Here is a 20,254-nt window from a genome sequence, read left to right as displayed (position 1 = left end):
TGGACAGCCTCTGTTTTTGCCCAAGACCGTGACACTTGGGGAGGAAATCTAGGACGAGATGTCAGTGCTCCTTCTACTTCACCTTTACACACTATTTCCAAACAGACTTTGTACTGGCTGAACAGATTCTGACAAATAGAAAAGAATGGCTAAAAAACAAAACATTCAGTAAACAGTTCAGTTTGAAAAAAGGAATTCTAAAAGCCTTATTCTTGCAAAGAGAATAAAGAAAGTTCCAAGTGGAAATACAATTAGAAGTCAATGCTTGCTCATTTTTGAAACGAAGAAAACTCCACAGTGGATTTATCAGTGACTTTCCAAACACATGCTGGAACTTCTCCACACTGATCTATACCCAAAGAGATCTATATCCAAACATCTCTGACATATCAAATAGGGCATGTCCTGTCTTCAACTTCAAATAACTAAAAACATTCAGTTTCAAAGCCAGTTATAAAACAGCTTTGTTAAAAATACCATGTTGTTCCCCATTAAACATATACTTTGAATGAATCTAGCCTATTAGAGGCGCAAAAAGAGGATCAAAGAAAAACCACTACTGTATCCCTGAGTCTCAGTGAAGTAATTTTGGTTTTTCCATTAAAAAGCAAAAAAATGGGCAAATACACTCCAAACTCTAGCGAGATTTTTCTGGCAGATTTTTCTTATTGAGCCTGATAAGCAATAAATGGACTAATTCAGCACATTCTGCTCTAGCCATCAGCAAATGCCAATGCCAATTAGACTTTGCTTTTTCCAGAGACAGCCACTATTTGGGTTTTCGGTTAACACCTCCTGATTACACTAACTAGGGGGCTGCTGAATTCCGAATAAAGGTTTAGTGCCTGGTATGAGTATAAGGGAAATGGACAAGGTTGACGGATGCCTACAAAAAATCTTAGGCATTTGCAGGTGAAGCCCTTGACAGAATAGACACATCAACAATGTTACACCAAAGGCAAAATTTTAAAAATTCCAGACCTTAAATATATCTGTATCAGGCATTTAAAAGGACCACATGGTACCTCAAACACAGGAAGGGAGGATGTGGAAAGAGATGAGAGGAAGGTATGCTGGATAAGCTCTGAAAAGGCACTGAAGAGTAAGGGGAAGTTGATTTTATTTGGCTATCTTGTCTGGACAACTAACCTGCTGGTTACCTTACCAGTAAAAATGAAAACCATTGTGCAGAGGGTTTCTGTGAGGATTAATAACACACCCAAACTGAGGGGTATCATCTGCAGAACGTAGAGCTTGATATTGCCTATTTTCATGATCCTTATACAGTTAAGTGAAAACCATCTCCAAATTTCTAACCAATACTGGTAAAATTTTACCAGGACATTCATGAAATATACATAAAACACAACTGACACAGTCTCCCCAAGAATTACCAGGATATCCTTCTAAACTGGTCCGCACATTTTCCACAGAAGGATAGATCTAAAAATAAGAGAAAAACAATAAAACTCAGAAGGTACCATGTTGAAAAAAAAGAATGATAATCAGCTTTTAAGAAAATGAAAATCTGTTAAAAATACTTTTAAATTAGAGAATATACTTTAAATTTTTAAAAGTTCTCATCTTACAAAAAAATGAATTAGTAATGAAACAAGAACCATATTTGATGTAAAATTATACTTCAATTTGAATATTTTTTCCTTTGAAATTCAAGTTAACATTGAATGGAAAATTAACTATTAATTCACAGGTCTCTAAATAATTAAAAATGCCCCTAATTCTGCTGGCTATGCTACATCAAATATTTTCTTCCTTGGTGCAGCAACCTGAAAGAAAGGATAGAAAAATCACAGGCCAGTCTGTGTTTGCAATGGAGCTCCTGAATAAATCAGCAAGCTCTTAGCACTGGATATTAAGGCAACTTGATTACAAATGACGATGCTAATGTACTGCTCTTTCTGTACCCCGCCCCCTCCCACGCCAAAAAAAAAAAAAAAAAAAAAATCACAGAATAAAACATCTCTCCATTACAAAGAGGACCAATTTTCAATTCTCCTGTGTAGAGAATAAAAGTAAATGACCTCAATGAGAACGAGAACTCACCAAGTAAAGAGGGACAGAGCTTTTTCCTGGAGTCTTGCTTTCCTTCCCCAGTGTCAGCATGCTCTCTTTAAACTCAGAACATAACCACTTTGATTCATCAGCTCCCAAGGAGCCAATGCTTGAAAACTGACCCACGACAGGCCAGGACTCTGCGTTAGGTATGGATGAGGCATGGTCTTTCAGAAGCTGGGAAAGAATAAAAATGAATGTTAACGTGACTCAAATAATCTTAACAGAAAGGCTGTAATACCTGAAAACAGTTTTCTGCTCTTGGAATGCCTAATTAACAAGAAAAGCTGAAAATACTAATGATCAATTTCATACCCACACATATACATTTTTTCTTCTTTGGGAAATTTTTTTTAAATACTAAAAACATATTTTTAATGGAGTAGATGGACAGAAGGTCTCCTTTCCAAAATTCTTTGATTTGTGCTAAAAGCAAAAACAGATTTAAAAAGTTTAAAAAGGCCCATTTCAGTAGAAATTTCAGATAAACCACCAACTTGTCATATGAAATTAGATTTTTTACTTGAAATCACAATTGTTTAATGCACCTTTGATACTATGAAATATGTATTTGGTCTTCATCCCTGTTTCCTGGCATGCAACTACTAAAATCCTTGGGATTTCCAATGTGATGTCTTTCTGTATATTAATGAGACTGATGGCAGGCAGACCCTAGGTAACTTCAGGATGGGGGCTGGTCACGATAAAGACCAAGGCATGATTAGAAGACTGGGACTTTTGGCACAACCCCCCAACCTCCAGGGATAGGAGGGGCTAAAGGTTGAGCTGATCACCAGTGGCCAGTGATGTAATCAACCATGCCTATATAATGAAGCCTCCATTAAAAACCCAAAAGGACAGGGTTTAGGGAGCTTTCTGACAGCTGAACACCTGCAGGCTGCTGGACAGTGGTGGTGCACCCAGAGAGGGCATGAAAGCTCTGTGCCCCTTCCCTATACCTTGCTCTATGCATCTCTTCATCTGTATCCTTTATAATAAGCCAGTAAACATTACGTGTTTCCCCGAGTTCAGTGAGCTGCTCTAGCAAATTAATCAAACCCAAAGAGAAGATCACGGGAACCTCAACTTGAAGCTGGTCAGCCAGAAGTTCTGGAGGCCCAGACTTGCAACTGGTGTCTGAGGGAGAGGGACAGTCTTGTGGGACGGAGCCCTTAATCTATGGGATCTGAGGCTACCCCCATATTTCTTTAAAAAAAAAAAAAAGTATTTTTTCAATTATTTTTTCCCTACTTTTCTCTTTTCACTGTTCCCCCCAACTCCTTCCCCACTTCCTACTTAGCCCTTTAGAAATGCAATTATAACCTTTTACTTTTCCTTTAGCAGCCACTCCCTACAGGGCAAGTTCATCTAACTTTGTGCTTAGAAGCTCCAGAGCAGAACTTTCTCCCACCAGGGCACTGCCTTGAGGGACAGCAGTAAATTTACAACCCAAAGTATGCCCACTAAGAAACTCTCCCACCTGGAGAGTTTCGGCCATCTTTACAACCTAGTTCTGCCCAGGAAGAGACCAAATGGACTGCCTGGTAGAGAAGGCAGAACATAAGGAATTATCCACCTGCTTGCTTCCTCCTCTGCGTGCCATTCATGCTAGGCCCCCTTTTAAAACTGTCCACTTTCTGGGCCAAGAGCAAAGCAGTGCCCTTAAGACAGGAAGCCTGTACTTATTCCTCTAAGCCAGCTTTGGAATAAAAAGTCACTTTCTTTATACCATCACTTTCTTTAAAGTGACTTTCTTTATACATCTCCAGGAAGACAGCATAAGAATTGAAGTGAACTAGAGGACACCCAGCTGGTGTCCCCTGCTTTGTGTATGAGGAAAACCCCACACATATTTGGTCACAGTTTTCTGTGTTGACTGTTGTAGTGTGACAGCAGAGGAAACAAAGTGAGTTTTTTGCTACTGACATTTAAACCATACCTAGAAGGATTACATATTTTGACTCCTATCATTTGAAAGAGGTTTAACATTCATAGTTTAACACTTGAGCTCCAGGCAGCTGTGATGGTCTAAACATAAAAGAGAATATTTACATACACATACCAGCTAAAACACTGCAGAAGACTGATCTGCATTTCCTGCTTTGGTAATTATGCAAAGCTGCAGAAACAATTCAGAAAATATTTGGAAACCTTATCCACTTAAATATGTGCTGAATGCCTACCTAGAGGGCTGGAGAGAGCAGAAAAATAAACTGTAGCTCATATTCTGACTGATGTGTTGTTTAATATGTATTATTTTCCTTAACACAGCTTAGGCATTAATACTTACACATACACTTCCCAAAAAGCCCAAAGTTTCCATGTCCACCTTGGGTACATCATGGTGTAGGGAAGAGAGCTGAACTGACAACTTACAACACCCAGTTTCTATTGCAGTGCTCAGCCCCTGAAGGGCCACCCTATCCTGGACAAGTCTCGGGCTTAGATTTACACTTCAGTGGAAACAGGCACCTAATCACCAGCCTGCCTTCCTGGAAGAAAGCTGTGGCGCAACATAAGCAACTGCGTGTAAAAAGTGGTTTGAAAACTCTTTAACATATAGTTGAACTTTCAGTATCAGATGGTGATCACACACAATACGTGCTATTATCTAGCCTATCTAAACCATTAGACATTAGGCCACAAACAACCGTGTATGTGTACTGAAGACTTACCATGTACCCTGTACTGTTTTATATTCATCATTTCATTTAACCCTCACAATCACCAGAGGGAAGTACTATTATTATGTCCACTTCATAGATGACAAGTGATGTATGTTAAGGAACAAGTCAAGGTCACATGGCTTGTAGATAACAAAGTAGGGTTTGAACCCAGCTATGGATACCTGCCTCCAAGGCTGGGCACAGGCCAATGTGCTCAACTTCCTCTCTAGGCCAAGACATAAAAGATGTCTTCACAAGATCCTGCCTGCTTTAAGTTGTGATCTCATTTCACAAAAGGAAATTAAAATAAAAAGTTTCATTAATCAAGGGAAAATTCTTACATTTTAAATAGTTTACAGAATAAGAGGTTAAGGCTTTAAAGAAAGTCACTTTAGGGAACTTATTTATTTTTTTGAGACGGAGTCTCGCTCTTATCGCCCAGGCTGGAGTGCAATGGCGCAGTCTCAGCTCACTGCAATCTCCGCCTCCTGGGTTCAAGTGATTCTCCTGCCTCGGCCTCCCGAGTAGCTGGGATTACAGGTGCTCGCCACCATGCCCGGCTAATTTTTGTATTTTTAGTGGAGACGGGGTTTCACCACGTTGGCTAGGCTGGTCTCAAACTCCTGACGGGCTGTGATCTGCCTGTCTCAGCCTCCCAAAATGCTGGGATTACAGACATGAGCCACCACGCCTGGCCAGGGAATTTATTAAGGTCAGTAAACCACCTAAAAAGAGATGAAAAAAACTTTAATCTTCAACTTATTTTATTTTATGACCTTTCTTTGTGTATTTTCATATCAGCAGCAAGTATTATTTTTGTAATTAGTTTTATTAAGGGTACTGGTTTAATAATCAAAATATAGCTCAGTTGTAGTCTTTACTCAACATTTTCTGTTTGTTGAATTTATATCTTAAAACTTGATAGGCTGAATAATCAAAAGCTATAATATGTGTATGAATAGGAAGCCTCTATCTTTATTACAAATAAAAACTAGAGTATATTTATGCCATTAATAGCCTATAGCTATAAAAGAGGCAAAACACATTAAAAAGCAGTAATTACTAAGAACTATAATTATCAATTTATCAAGTACCTATTTGCCCAGAATTGTGCAGAAATATTGTGAAGCTGCATCAAAATATAAAATTATTTTAAAAGAAAGAATATACATTAAATTTTTAAAAAATGTTAAAATAGTAAAAGTTCTGTTACCTTCCTAAGTCTAAAATGTCCCCAATTATCTTTTTGACTTCCTTGAAAGCGTCCTGGGGTTGAACCAATAAGATAAACACTAAAAGACATAAAAACACAAGTTATAAAACATAGTGATGTGCTTTGGGCACCAAAAAAAAAAAAAAGACAAAATACACATGAAAACTAATATAATCAAGAAATGATCCAAGAGCCAACCCATTTTCTTGAATTGACTCTCAAATTCATTTTTCAAGCAAATCAACTAATGATGGAACACCTACAAGATGTAAAGTATCAGACAAAGAACTCAATAATTGTGAGAGTACCCCAGTGGGAGGCTAAGGTAAACATGAAGATTCACTGGCTGTCACTTTCATGCCTGAGAACCACGAGATACAGATGTGATAGAATCTGTTCATCCCCTCATCACGTCCTGAAGCTTGGCTAGATTTCACCCCATATCTTTCCAGGCCCCTGCATTCCAGACCTCATGAGGCTCGCAAGGTATGAACCTATCATAAGCGCCCCAAATTGGTAAGTTGGCACATACTTCGTTTCGGAGAGATCGTGCTCGTGGATGGTATCTATCCACTCCTTGAGAGAAGGGGCATTATAAGCCATCAAGTAACTGATGAGATCAGCTTTAAAATGTGTTGTCGACTCTCCAGATTTGTGGGTTCCATCAACAATTCGTGGGTATAAGGGGCTCAACCATATTCTGGAATTAAAAAAAATAACCTTTAACAGTCAGGCACACAACTGATGACAATGATCTCTGTATCGATTATGCCTTCATTCTAAGAAAGAGGTGAATTCTCGGTGTCTCCACATGGTAAGTAATTTTAGGAAACACAAAACATAAATGTGAGCACACTACTCCAATGGCTTCCCATCACATTCAGAATTATTCCTGAATGCCTTGCCATGAATTTAAGATTCAGTAAGACCTGGGCTCTGCTCACTTCTTCCAACCCACATCCCTCCACGCTCCCTCTCACTCGCCAAACCTTCCTTATTCCTCCTATTACCTCTGCACCTATATATTGCTTTCTAAGACTTGATGGTAAGAGTTAAGAATTCTACTCTTAACAGTTAGAGCAAATTCATGCTACTAGTGGTAATCCCAGCAAGAATTTGCCCTTGTCTGCACCAAGGCAGCTCTTCAGCCAAATGTGAAATAAGAATTGTGTTATCTATACCAAAAGTGTATGTGAAAAATCTATTTTCAATCAACAAACCCATTTTCATAATGTAGGTGCTATAGCAGCATATTTTTATGTCTTATACTTCCTGGTGCCTGGATTAAGTATCACATTCAGTGACATTACAATAACCTCAAACTTTCAAACACTTAATTCACTGAAGAAGCATAATAGACATCTTTCATTTCATTCTTTTTCCCCAGAGGAAAACAGTGCTCTTTGCCAAAACTTCTACATTATATCCGTAAATAGAAAACAACCATATCTAATCCCAATCCTTCTACAAACTGCTTCACAGTAGATTACTAAAATGGCTTCAAACCTTTTGTGCTTCAGGTTCTTCAAATGCAAAAAAGTGGGGTTAACAGGGCTGCCTCACTGGGCTGTTGCAAAGCAATGACTTCCAGGAGCAGTCAAAAGTATCAGGTGTTACATTTTTCCCCTTCTGTGGCTACTCCCCTTTTCCCCACCCTGGGTTCTATCTATTAAGCTGAAAGAGAAACTGCCTAATTTCTCTTTCGCCTGGCAGCCCCTGAAGGAGACTGGTAAGATGCAGGCCAACAGGGCAGAAGTCATCCAGAACTGCAAAGACTCTTGGCAGCGCATCTTCTGCAAGTTTCTAGCAAGGGGCACTTCATACCCCTGCTTCCCACCCTGGGGAGGCACTTAGCACAGGAGGTAGCATGGTGTGACGAGGGCTGGAGCCCAGCTTCTGGACCCAGATTGGCTAGCTGACTATACCATTTTGGGTAAGCCCTGTGACTTCTCTGGGCCTTTGCCTCCATGTGTAAAATGACCAGGTTGGGCTGGATAGATGTGGAGGACCTCCCCCTTGCAATAACACCTCAAAGTTTCCACGTGAGTGAGGCTCCCCCGGGATCAGAGATTCACTCACAGGTGAGTTCAGGATGAGAAAGAGGACAAATGACTTTCTAAACTAAGATGATGAGATATGAGGCATTTTTAACACGTCACAAAATAAGATGAGAAAATTATTATAATGAGCCAAATAATTTTATTTTATTTTTTTACTGTGAGCTTTGAATGCAACTCTCGTTCTAATTTTGAAAGTGAGAAATCAACAGGTGAACCATCCGGCAGCTGAAGGGGATTAGCAGAACCACGGACCAATTATGAAGTGAGATTATACATAAAAACTGCTTTCAAAAGTTTTAAAATTACCCTAAACAACATGAAATGCAAAGTATTAGAGAGTAGAATATAGACCAAGCATGAAATAATAGGATCCCACACGAGGATGGCTGCTAGAGGAAGATTTCACAGTCTTGGTACTTTCTGAGTTTTGAACCGTTCCTACCTAGTCAGTAAGTTTTCTAAAATTTTAAATTAAAAAATATTTTTTTAAATAAAAGGAACACCCAAGCCCTTACCTCTGCCTCTTCCCTCCTAGCAACCACCCCAGAGAATCCCAAAAAGGTACTACTGCCTGTAAGCTAAGCTTCCAACTTCAGAACGAGCTGGAGGCCCAGGGTGGGATTCTTGGAACCATGTGAGGCTGAGCGCTAACTTGAGAAATCCCTTTAGTAACATTAATTATTGTTTCATGGGAACAAGCTACATTAATCTCATTTCCTTTTGTTAGGGCTACATGAATCTCCACACCCAATCTGGCAGCTCAGGAGAGCTGGCTTAGAAGCTCTTGGGGTATCAAAGGCATAGTTAACCATAAATTTAGTAGATCAAGAAAGTGCTACAGCTGCGACTTAGAGACAGAGCAGCTATCCCCTCAACCCTGGACCAGTCAGAGCCACACTTCATTCTGAAAAGCGTATTTTAAGTGGGATACTGAAAAACTGTAACGTGTTTATAGAAAAACTACCAGGAATTACGGCTAGGGGGCTCAAAGCCACATGCTATGGTGGGGCAAGGGAGTGGGGAGGGAACAAGAGATGTGAGGCTCACAGACAAGACTCCCTTTCAAACTCTGAAGGACTGCCTTAAGGGAAAGAGATTACATTTGTCCTGCGCAGCGCACTCAGGTTGAAGCAAGACCTGTTGAAGGAAGCTGGAAAGTTATTTTAGCTCACACTAAGATGTAATTTGGGGCCGGGCACAGTGGTTCACACCTATAATCTCAGCACTTTGGGAGGCTGAGGCGGGTGGATCGCTTGAGCCCAGAAGTTCGAGACCAGCCTGGGCAACTAGGCAAAACCTTGTCTCTACAAAAAATACAGAAAGTTAGCCAGGTGTGGTGGTGCATGCCTGCAGTCCCCGTTACCCAGAAGGCTGAGGTGGGAGGATCACCTGGGCCCAGGAGGTTGAGGTTGCAGTGAGCCGTGATCATATCACAGCATTCTAACCCGGGTGACAGAGTGAGACCGTCTCAAACAAACAAACAACGATGTAACCTGGGCTAGCAGAGCTTAGCTAAACGTAATACACTCCAATTAGGAGTTCTAGCCCAAGCTAGGCAATGATATGGGGCAAGGTGAGGCAGAGGAGGATGACAGAGAAAACGTGAACCCAGATATGATGCTAGACAAACGTCCGAGTTTCTCCCAACACAGAAGGCTGTTTGTTAACCAGCTCTTCTCTAAGACAGGAATAGATGTGCAAAATGGCTTCAATAGAAGAAAATTAAAGTTAGTCATAATCAAGAATAGCTGAACTTGATTTGAGCAAATCCCTAAAAATCCCTTTTAAAAAGCAAACCCCTCTTGAAAAGGGGATCAAAACCTGGATCTAGCATATGTGCACCAAGTACAGAGGGTTAGTAGTTTATAAAGTTCAGAAAAGCTTTCATATTCAATTCTTCTCTTGGAGATTCACAACTTTATTCACACACTAAAGGCTCTAAAAAGACACCAGCTTAAATTTGTTTCAAAGAAAACACACCAACTAGGGGAGTGGGGAAATATTTAGCACACTATTAACATGACCAGGCCCTACCCTAACTTTTCCTTTGATTCCTGTTTGGGAAGCGGCAAGCAAAAATACAGGTGAGTACACGAGCAAGGAGAAATCACAAAAGCTATCTGGTAAATCCTACTGGGAAAACAATGGGTTCAGATCTTTCATTCTGTAACCCCTTTTCTGCCTCAGATCCTCTGCATGTGCTGTTGCCTCTACTTATCTGTAGAGTGTATATGATGCCACTTCTCTAAAAACTAGGAAGACACTACTGTGTGTAAATAGTAATGTATGTTTACATGTACCATAGAGGTAGCTGTGGATGATGATGCTCCTGTTAACACTGGTTACTCCAAGAAGTGAGAATAGGGCAGGTAGTAAAAGAATACAGTAACTCTTTCTGCATACAACTCCTTTTCTAGGCCATGTGTGTTATTTTTACAATTAAAAAAAATAGAAAAAAGAATAAAGCGAATGTTCCGGCTTTTGACCTTTCTCAGCACACACACTGCCAGGAAGTGAGCAGGCCCCTACGAACCCTTGAGTTTTCTGGTGCCAGTCAGCATGGATGAGGTTGGAGGTGTGTATGACAACCCGGAGGCCTTCTTCATAGAGCAGCAGCATCATTTTCCTTTAAAAACAGCAAAGGATCAAAAAGCATTAACAGTACTTTCAAAATATGTAATACTTTCCAATGCAAATGTAATATATAACTAAAGGAATTTTTTTAAACTCTCATATTACCCAAACTTAACATTTAATAATTTCCCCTTCTATACATTACCATGATGAAAGTCTGCCTGAGTGATAGGTTGAAAACCTTTCAAAAAGGTTGAGTATTTGGTGGTAAAAGAACTTTCACCCCATTCTGTCTACCTGGCCAGTCCTGGCACTTCACATCCCTGCAGCCTAGCCCCTTATTATCTATTCAGCATCACCTGTTACTACTAGGCACCATGGGAACCTTATCGTCTGGTGTCTGAGATTCAAAGCATGGTCAACAACCTCTTGCTGCATCATGGCTGGCATTTTTTAAACAACTAAAATAGCATAAATTGGTATACTGTATATATTTAATTACTGGTTCATGAAATTTTGTTTTGGCACAAAGTTATGTTAGTGCATAATACACTGAAATGTAAAGTGTATTTCTTATTATGAGTTGAAATTTTAAGAAGTTTAAAAGATGCTTCATTACCATTAGTGGTTTTTTGTATCCATAGATGCCACACTTGTCAAGTGTGTTATCTGGGCTTGGGGTAAGTCTTGCCTATTCTTCATCAACCCAAATCAGACCTAGTTGGGTCCACTCTTTTTCCATGTGACCTCCCCAGACCTCTAATCGAACACATTTCTCTTATTTTAATTGCAGTGAGAGAGAGGGAATAGGATACAGATAAAAGCTTTCCATATGAAGTCTGAAGACCTGACCTCCAGACTTTGTCATTTAGAAGCCCTTTGACCCTAGGTAAGCCATTCAATGTCCCTAAGCCTCAGTTTTCCACTTGTATGTCTAAGGATCAACCCCACTTCACGGCTGTTGTGAATGAAATGCAAAAATACATTTTGCTACCAGGCATGGTGGCTCACGGCTGTAATCCCAGCACTTTGGGAGGCTGAGGCTGGCAGATCACCTGAGGTTAGGAGTTTGAGACCAGACTGGCCAACATGGCGAAACCCCATCTCTACTAAAAATATAAAAATTAGCCAGGTGTGGTGGTGGGCACCTGTAATCACAGCTACTAAGGAGGCTGAGGCAGGAGAATCACTTGAACCTGGGAGGCAGAGGTTGCAGTGAGCCAAGACTGCACCACTGCACTCCAGCCTGGGTAAAAGAATGAAACTCTGTCTCAAAAAAAAAAAAAAAAATTTTGTTAAATGTGAAACACTCTCACCTGTACATTCCTATTATTCCTTCGGTACACAGCTTTATTTTCTAATCTAATAATGGATGATTTTTATCTCCCTGTTGTTTTCAATAGGATTATTTCAATATTTCAGGAATCTAAGTTCTCTCTCTCCAACTAAAGTGTCATTCTCACGGCTATAACTCTGTCCTGACTTATTTTATCATTTCTATTGAGGCCAAAATGCTACTTAATACTTACTGATGAAACTCAATTCACACATGGGAAAAAAAACTGAACCACCGGCTCTCTCCAAATAAACAACACGAATACTATCTGGGCAGGATGAAATTATCATAAAAAGATAAGAAAAAGGATATGAGGACAGAAAAGAGAATGAGATATTTAGCTCTTGCCAAAACGAGAAATTAACCCAAGCTGGCAAACAGTAAATTAATGCAAAGCTGGAGAAATGACAGCTGCTGAGCCATCTTCTTTCCATTTGTGAAATGTACTCCCTGAAATCTGGGCAAATTTACATACACAGTTGCCAAATCAGCAGCTGATTGTAATTAAGAATAAGTCAGTTATGGATTCATGATAGAAGGTTTACAAATATTTCCATTAGTCAAGACATCGATTATCAGGCAAATCACACACTAATGTCAATGAATGCTATCAAACAGAATTATGAACTTGAGAGTAGCCATATTCATCTTTTCATAGACAAAATGGTAGTGTTAATAAGGTCACAATTAAAAATGGATAGGAAAGGGCGAGGAATGAGATCTCCCTTGAAGAATGCTGACCTGCCATATTGTCTGCTAAGCTGTAGGGCAGCAAAAGGGACCCAACCCAAATACACAGCTATTTCTGCAAAGGGGGAAGAGAACTAACATATGGCAAGCACCTCTCTGCCAGGTGCCATCCTAGAAGCTCTGTCGTATGTTATCACACCAATCTTCACAGCAATCCAGAGAAGGAGTTATTCTCATTCTACAATTGTGGAATCTATGTCTGGACATTTAACAGGGATTATCCAAGGTCACAAACTGGGCCAGCAGAAGAGCTTGTTGGGATCACATATGCCCGATGCCAGGGCACTTTCACCACACATGGCTTCACAGGGCTGGTGGCTGCAACGGTGAACACTTCATGCTACTGATACAGGGGTAGGCAAGGTGGGGGAAGACATGGCCTTGGTGGGAAAGAGGACTGAATGATGCATGGTGGGGGCCTGGCTATAGATCTTAGTGGAAAGAAGCATGTCTTGCCCATCCTGTGGTCTGCCACTAGCTACTGCCTGGATCTGGATATTTGACATTCAGCTGCTTTGGCTTTCTCTTTCCCCTCTATCGATTCTTGGAGCCATAAGAATTAACTCTGCTCCTCTAGAAAGCTCTAGAGGAAACCTCCAAAGAGCTTTCCCATTCTAAAACACTGAGAGACAGACCACAGGATTGCATGGCATCCAACCGAAACTGGACAGAACGGGGCTTGTGTGCCAAAGTGTATACAGTCTCAAAGACTGCCTTGTTCACTGTTTCTAGCTCTACCCTGTGAGGTGGGGAATGTAGTTTATACTCCATCACTATGATCTGGAAGGTGACTCTCCTTTTCTAATTCACATGTTTGTTTGCTTCTCTCACCAAAGAAAAAGCCATAAGAATAAAAACTCTATACTCTCTTGAGCTGTGTCAAGAACATAATAAGTATTTAATTCCTAAAACATTTTAAAAATAGGTTAGGTGCGGTGGCTCACGCCTGTAATCCTGGCACCTTGGGAGGCCGAGGTGGATCACCTGAGGTCAAGAGTTTGAGACCAGCCTGGCCAACATGGTGAAACCCCATCTCTACTAAAAATACAAAAATTAGCTGGACGCAGTGGCACGCGTCTGTAGTCCCAGCAACTCGGAGGCTAAGGCAGAAGAATTGCTAGAACCTAGGAGGCGGAGGTTGTAGTGAGCCGAGATTGCGCCATTGTACTCTAGCCTGGGCAACAGAGCGAGACTGTCTCAAAAAAAAAATTTTTTTTAATTTTTTTAAAATTTATTTATTATTATTATACTTTAAGTTGTAGGGTACATGTGCATAATGTGCAGGTTTGTTACATATGTATACTTGTGCCATGTTGTTGTGCTGCACCCATCAACTCGTCATTTACATCAGGTATAACTCCCAATGCAATCCCTCCCCCCTCCCCCCTCCCTATGATAGGCCCCGGTGTGTGATGTTCCCCTTCCTGAGTCCAAGTGATCTCATTGTTCAGTTCCCACCTATGAGTGAGAACATGCGGTGTTTGGTTTTCTGTTCTTGTGATAGTTTGCTAAGAATGATGGTTTCCAGCTGTATCCATGTCCCTACAAAGGACACAAACTCATCCTTTTTTATGGCTGCATAGTATTCCATGGTGTATATGTGCCACATTTTCTTAATCCAGTCTGTCACTGATGGACATTTGGGTTGATTCCAAGTCTTTGCTATTGTGAATAGTGCTTCAATAAACATACGTGTGCATGTGTCTTTATAGCAGCATAATTTATAATCCTTTGGGTATATACCCAGTAATGGGATGGCTGGCTCATATGGTACATCTAGTTCTAGATCCTTGAGGAATCGCCATACTGTTTTCCATAATGGTTGAACTAGTTTACAATCCCACCAACAGTGTAAAAGTGTTCCTATTTCTCCACATCCTCTCCAGCACCTGTTGTTTCCTGACTTTTTAATGATCGCCATTCTAACTGGTGTGAGATGGTATCTCATTGTGGTTTTGATTTGCATTTCTCTGATGGCCACTGATGATGAGCATTTTTTCATGTGTCTGTTGGCTGTATGAATGTCTTCTTTTGAGAAATGTCTGTTCATATCCTTTGCCCACTTTTTGATGGGGTTGTTTTTTTCTTGTAAATTTGTTGGAGTTCTTTGTAGGTTCTGGATATTAGCCCTTTGTCAGACGAGTAGATTGCAAAAATTTTCTCCCATTCTGTAGGTTGCCTGTTCACTCTGATGGTAGTTTCTTTTGCTGTGCAGAAGCTCTTTAGTTTAATGAGATCCCATTTGTCAATTTTGGCTTTTGCTGCCGTTGCTTTTGGTGTTTTAGACATGAAGTCTTTGCCCATGCCTATGTCCTGAATGGTACTACCTAGGTTTTCCTCTAGGATTTTTATGGTATTAGGTCTAACATTTAAGTCTCTAATCCATCTTGAATTAATTTTCGTATAAGGAGTAAGGAAAGGATCCAGTTTCAGCTTTCTACTTATGGCTAGCCAATTTTCCCAGCACCATTTATTAAATAGGGAATCCTTTCCCCATTTCTTGTTTCTCTCAGGTTTGTCAAAGATCAGATGGCTGTAGATGTGTGGTATTATTTCTGAGGACTCTGTTCTGTTCCATTGGTCTATATCTCTGTTTTGGTACCAGTACCATGCTGTTTTGGTTACTGTAGCCTTGTAGTATAGTTTGAAGTCAGGTAGCGTGATGCCTCCAGCTTTGTTCTTTTGACTTAGGATTGTCTTGGAGATGCGGGCTCTTTTTTGGTTCCATATGAACTTTAAAGCAGTTTTTTCCAATTCTGTGAAGAAACTCATTGGTAGCTTGATGGGGATGGCATTGAATCTATAAATTACCTTGGGCAGTATGGCCATTTTCACGATATTGATTCTTCCTATCCATGAGCATGGTATGTTCTTCCATTTGTTTGTGTCCTCTTTTATTTCACTGAGCAGTGGTTTGTAGTTCTCCTTGAAGAGGTCCTTTACATCCCTTGTAAGTTGGATTCCTAGGTATTTTATTCTCTTTGAAGCAATTGTGAATGGAAGTTCATTCCTGATTTGGCTCTCTGTTTGTCTGTTACTAGTGTATAAGAATGCTTGTGATTTTTGCACATTAATTTTGTATCCTGAGACTTTGCTGAAGTTGCTTATCAGCTTAAGGAGATTTTGGGCTGAGATAATAGGGTTTTCTAAATATACAATCATGTCATCTGCAAACAGGGACAATTTGACTTCTTCTTTTCCTAACTGAATACCCTTGATTTCTTTATTTTGCCTAATTGCCCTAGCCAGAACTTCCAACACTATGTTGAATAGGAGTGGTGAGAGAGGGCATCCCTGTCTTGTGCCAGTTTTCAAAGGGAATGTTTCCAGTTTTTGCCCATTCAGTATGATATTGGCTGTGGGTTTGTCATAAATAGCTCTTATTATTTTGAGGTACGTTCCATCAATACCGAATTTATTGAGCGTTTTTAGCATGAAGGGCTGTTGAATTTTGTCAAAAGCCTTTTCTGCATCTATTGAGATAATCATGTGGTTCTTGTCTTTGGTTCTGTTTATATGCTGGATTATGTTTATTGATTTGCGAATGTTGAACCAGCCTTGCATCCCAGGGATGAAGCCCACTTGATCATGGCGGATAAGCTTTTTGATGTGTTGCTGAATCCGGTTTGCCAGTATTTTATTGAGGATTTTTGCATCGATGTTCATCAGGGATATTGGTCTAAAATTCTCTTTTTTTGTTGCGTCTCTGCCAGGCTTTGGTATCAGGATGATGTTGGCCTCATAAAATGAGTTAGGGAGGATTCCCTCTTTTTCTATTGATTGGAATAGTTTCAGAAGGAATGGTACCAACTCCTCCTTGTACCTCTGGTAGAATTCAGCTGTGAATCCATCTGGTCCTGGACTTTTTTTGGTTGGTAGGCTATTAAATATTGCCTCAATTTCAGAGCCTGCTATTGGTCTATTCAGGGATTCAACTTCTTCCTGGTTTAGTCTTGGAAGAGTGTAAGTGTCCAGGAAATTATCCATTTCTTCTAGATTTTCCAGTTTATTTGCGTAGCGGTGTTTATAGTATTCTCTGATGGTAGTTTGTATTTCTGTGGGGTCGGTGGTGATATCCCCTTTATCATTTTTTATTGCGTCTATTTGATTCTTCTCTCTTTTCTTCTTTATTAGTCTTGCTAGTGGTCTGTCAATTTTGTTGATCTTTTCAAAAAACCAACTCCTGGATTCATTGATTTTTTGGAGAGTTTTTTGTGTCTCTATCTCCTTCAGTTCTGCTCTGATCTTAGTTATTTCTTGCCTTCTGCTAGCTTTCGAATGTGTTTGCTCTTGCTTCTCTAGTTCTTTTAATTGCGATGTTAGAGTGTCAATTTTAGATCTTTCCTGCTTTCTCTTGTGGGCATTTAGTGCTATAAATTTCCCTCTACACACTGCTTTAAATGTGTCCCAGAGATTCTGGTATGTTGTATCTTTGTTCTCATTGGTTTCAAAGAACATCTTTATTTCTGCCTTCATTTCGTTATGTACCCAGTAGTCATTCAGGAGCAGGTTGTTCAGTTTCCATGTAGTTGAGCGGTTTTGATTGAGTTTCTTAGTCCTGAGTTCTAGTTTGATTGCACTGTGGTCTGAGAGACAGTTTGTTATAATTTCTGTTCTTGTACATTTGCCGAGGAGTGCTTTACTTCCAATTACGTGGTCAATTTTGGAGTAAGTACGATGTGGTGCTGAGAAGAATGTATATTCTGTTGATTTGGGGTGGAGAGTTCTATAGATGTCTATTAGGTCTGCTTGCTGCAGAGATGAGTTCAATTCCTGGATATCCTTGTTAACTTTCTGTCTCGTTGATCTGTCTAATGTTGACAGTGGAATGTTGAAGTCTCCCATTATTATTGTATGGGAGTCTAAGTCTCTTTGTAAGTCTCTAAGGACTTGCTTTATGAATCTGGGTGCTCCTGTATTGGGTGCATATATATTTAGGATAGTTAGCTCTTCCTGTTGAATTGATCCCTTTACCATTATGTAATGGCCTTCTTTGTCTCTTTTGATCTTTGATGGTTTAAAGTCTGTTTTATCAGAGACTAGTATTGCAACCCCCGCTTTTTTTTGTTCTCCATTTGCTTGGTAAATCTTCCTCCATCCCTTTATTTTGAGCCTATGTATGTCTCTGCGTGTGAGATGGGTCTCCTGAATACAGCAGACTGATGGGTCTTGACTCTTTATCCAGTTTGCCAGTCTGTGTCTTTTAATTGGAGCATTTAGTCCATTTACATTTAAGGTTAAGATTGTTATGTGTGAACTTGATCCTGCCATTATGATATTAACTGGTTATTTTGCTCGTTAGTTGATGCAGTTTCTTCCTAGCCTCGATGGTCTTTACATTTTGGCATGTTTTTGCAATGGCTGGTACCGGTTGTTCCTTTCCATGTTTAGTGCTTCCTTCAGGGTCTCTTGTAAGGCAGGCCTAGTGGTGACAAAATCTCTAAGCATTTGCTTATCTGTAAAGGATTTTATTTCTCCTTCACTTATGAAACTTAGTTTGGCTGGATATGAAATTCTGGGTTTAAAATTCTTTTCTTTAAGAATGTTGAATATTGGCCCCCACTCTCTTCTGGCTTGTAGAGTTTCTGCCGAGAGATCTGCTGTTAGTCTGATGGGCTTCCCTTTGTGGGTAACCCGACCTTTCTCTCTGGCTGCCCTTAAGATTTTTTCCTTCATTTCAACTTTGGTGAATCTGGCAATTATGTGTCTTGGAGTTGCTCTTCTCGAGGAGTATCTTTGTGGCGTTCTCTGTATTTCCTGGATTTGAATGTTGGCCTGCCCTACTAGGTTGGGGAAGTTCTCCTGGATGATATCCTGAAGAGTGTTTTCCAACTTGGTTCCATTTTCCCCCTCACTTTCAGGCACCCCAATCAGACGTAGATTTGGTCTTTTTACATAATCCCATACTTCTTGCAGGCTTTGTTCATTTCTTTTTCTTCTTTTTTCTTTTGGTTTCTCTTCTCGCTTCATTTCATTCATTTGATCCTCAATCGCAGATACTCTTTCTTCCAGTTGATCGAGTCGGTTACTGAAGCTTGTGCATTTGTCACGTATTTCTCGTGTCATGGTTTTCATCTCTTTCATTTCGTTTATGACCTTCTCTGCATTAATTACTCTAGCCATCAATTCTTCCACTTTTTTTTCAAGATTTTTAGTTTCTTTGCGCTGGGTACGCAATTCCTCCTTCAGCTCTGAGAAATTTGATGGACTGAAGCCTTCTTCTCTCATCTCGTCAAAGTCATTCTCCATCCAGCTTTGATCCGTTGCTGGCGATGAGCTGCGCTCCTTTGCCGGGGGAGATGCGCTCTTATTTTTGGAATTTCCATCTTTTCTGCCCTGCTTTTTCCCCATCTTTGTGGTTTTATCTGCCTCTGGTCTTTGATGATGGTGATGTACTGATGGGGTTTTGGTGTAGGTGTCCTTCCTGTTTGATAGTTTTCCTTCTAACAGTCAGGACCCTCAGCTGTAGGTCTGTTGGAGATTGCTTGAGGTCCACTCCAGACCCTGTTTGCCTGGGTATCAGCAGCAGAGGCTGCAGAAGATAGAATATTTCTGAACAGCGAGTGTACCTGTCTGATTCTTGCTTTGGAAGCTTCCTCTCAGGGGTGTACTCCACCCTGTGAGGTGTGGGGTGTCAGACTGCCCCTAGTGGGGGATGTCTCCCAGTTAGGCTACTCAGGGGTCAGGGACCCACTTGAGCAGGGAGTCTGTCCCTTCTCAGAACTCAACCTCCGTGTTGGGAGATCCACTGCTCTCTTCAAAGCTGTCAGACAGAGTCGTTTGCGTCTGCAGAGGTTTCGGCTGAGTTTGTTATTGTTTACTGTGCCCTGTCCCCAGAGGTGGAGTCTACAGAGACAGGCAGGTTTCCTTGAGCTGCTGTGAGCTCCACCCAGTTCGAGCTTCCCAGCAGCTTTGTTTACCTACTTAAGCCTCAGCAATGGCGGGCGCCCCACCCCCAGCCTCGCTACTGCCTTGCCGGTAGATCACAGACTGCTGTACTAGCAATGAGGGAGGCTCCGTGGGTGTGGGACCCTCCCGGCCAGGTGTGGGATATGATCTCCTGGTGTGCCTGTTTGCTTAAAGCGCAGTATTGGGGTGGGAGTTACCCGATTTTCCAGGTGTTGTGTGTCTCAGTTCCCCTGGCTAGGAAAAGGGATTCCCTTCCCCCTTGCGCTTCCCAGGTGAGGCAATGCCTCGCCCTGCTTCAGCTCTCCCTGGTCGGGCTGCAGCAGCTGACCAGCACCGATCGTCCGGCACTCCCCAGTGAGATGAACCCAGTACCTCAGTTGAAAATGCAGAAATCACCGGTCTTCTGTGTCTCTCGCGCTGGGAGTTGGAGACTGGAGCTGTTCCTATTCGGCCATCTTGCTCCGCCCCCAAAAAAATTTTTTTTTAAATAAGCAACTAGAAATAATTTCCAGACACGAGCTCAATCTTCTACAAAATACTGTCATTTCAACAAAGTGTAAACTACAGATACTTAATTGGGAAAAGTTCAATTGTAATTACTTTCCAATGGCATTTTTTGTTTGTTTTTGAGACAGGGTCTCACTCTGTCGCCCAGACTGGTGTGCACTGGCAT

The 20,254-nt window shown here is 40.8% G+C and overlaps 1 protein-coding gene across 3 annotated transcripts in view; it reads right to left on the bottom strand.

Moving 5' to 3' along the window:
• The window catches only part of TDP1 (tyrosyl-DNA phosphodiesterase 1), a 92,955-nt gene that overhangs the window by 51,538 nt on the left and 21,163 nt on the right, over positions 1 to 20,254 (bottom strand). For all 3 annotated transcript variants that reach the window (XM_028850203.2, XM_015144309.3, NM_001257779.1), the window contains 5 exon segments: positions 10,546 to 10,638; positions 6,485 to 6,652; positions 5,953 to 6,031; positions 2,065 to 2,250; positions 1,395 to 1,443 (listed from right to left, as the gene is read on the bottom strand). In XM_028850203.2, coding sequence (XP_028706036.2) covers positions 1,395 to 1,443; positions 2,065 to 2,250; positions 5,953 to 6,031; positions 6,485 to 6,652; positions 10,546 to 10,638 — 575 coding nt within the window.

Source organism: Macaca mulatta, chromosome 7, assembly GCF_049350105.2.
Source record: "Macaca mulatta isolate MMU2019108-1 chromosome 7, T2T-MMU8v2.0, whole genome shotgun sequence".
Lineage (NCBI taxonomy): Eukaryota > Metazoa > Chordata > Mammalia > Primates > Cercopithecidae > Macaca > Macaca mulatta.
The sequence above is the reverse complement of the archived record's forward strand: the minus strand, read 5'-3'. Positions and strand labels throughout refer to the sequence as shown.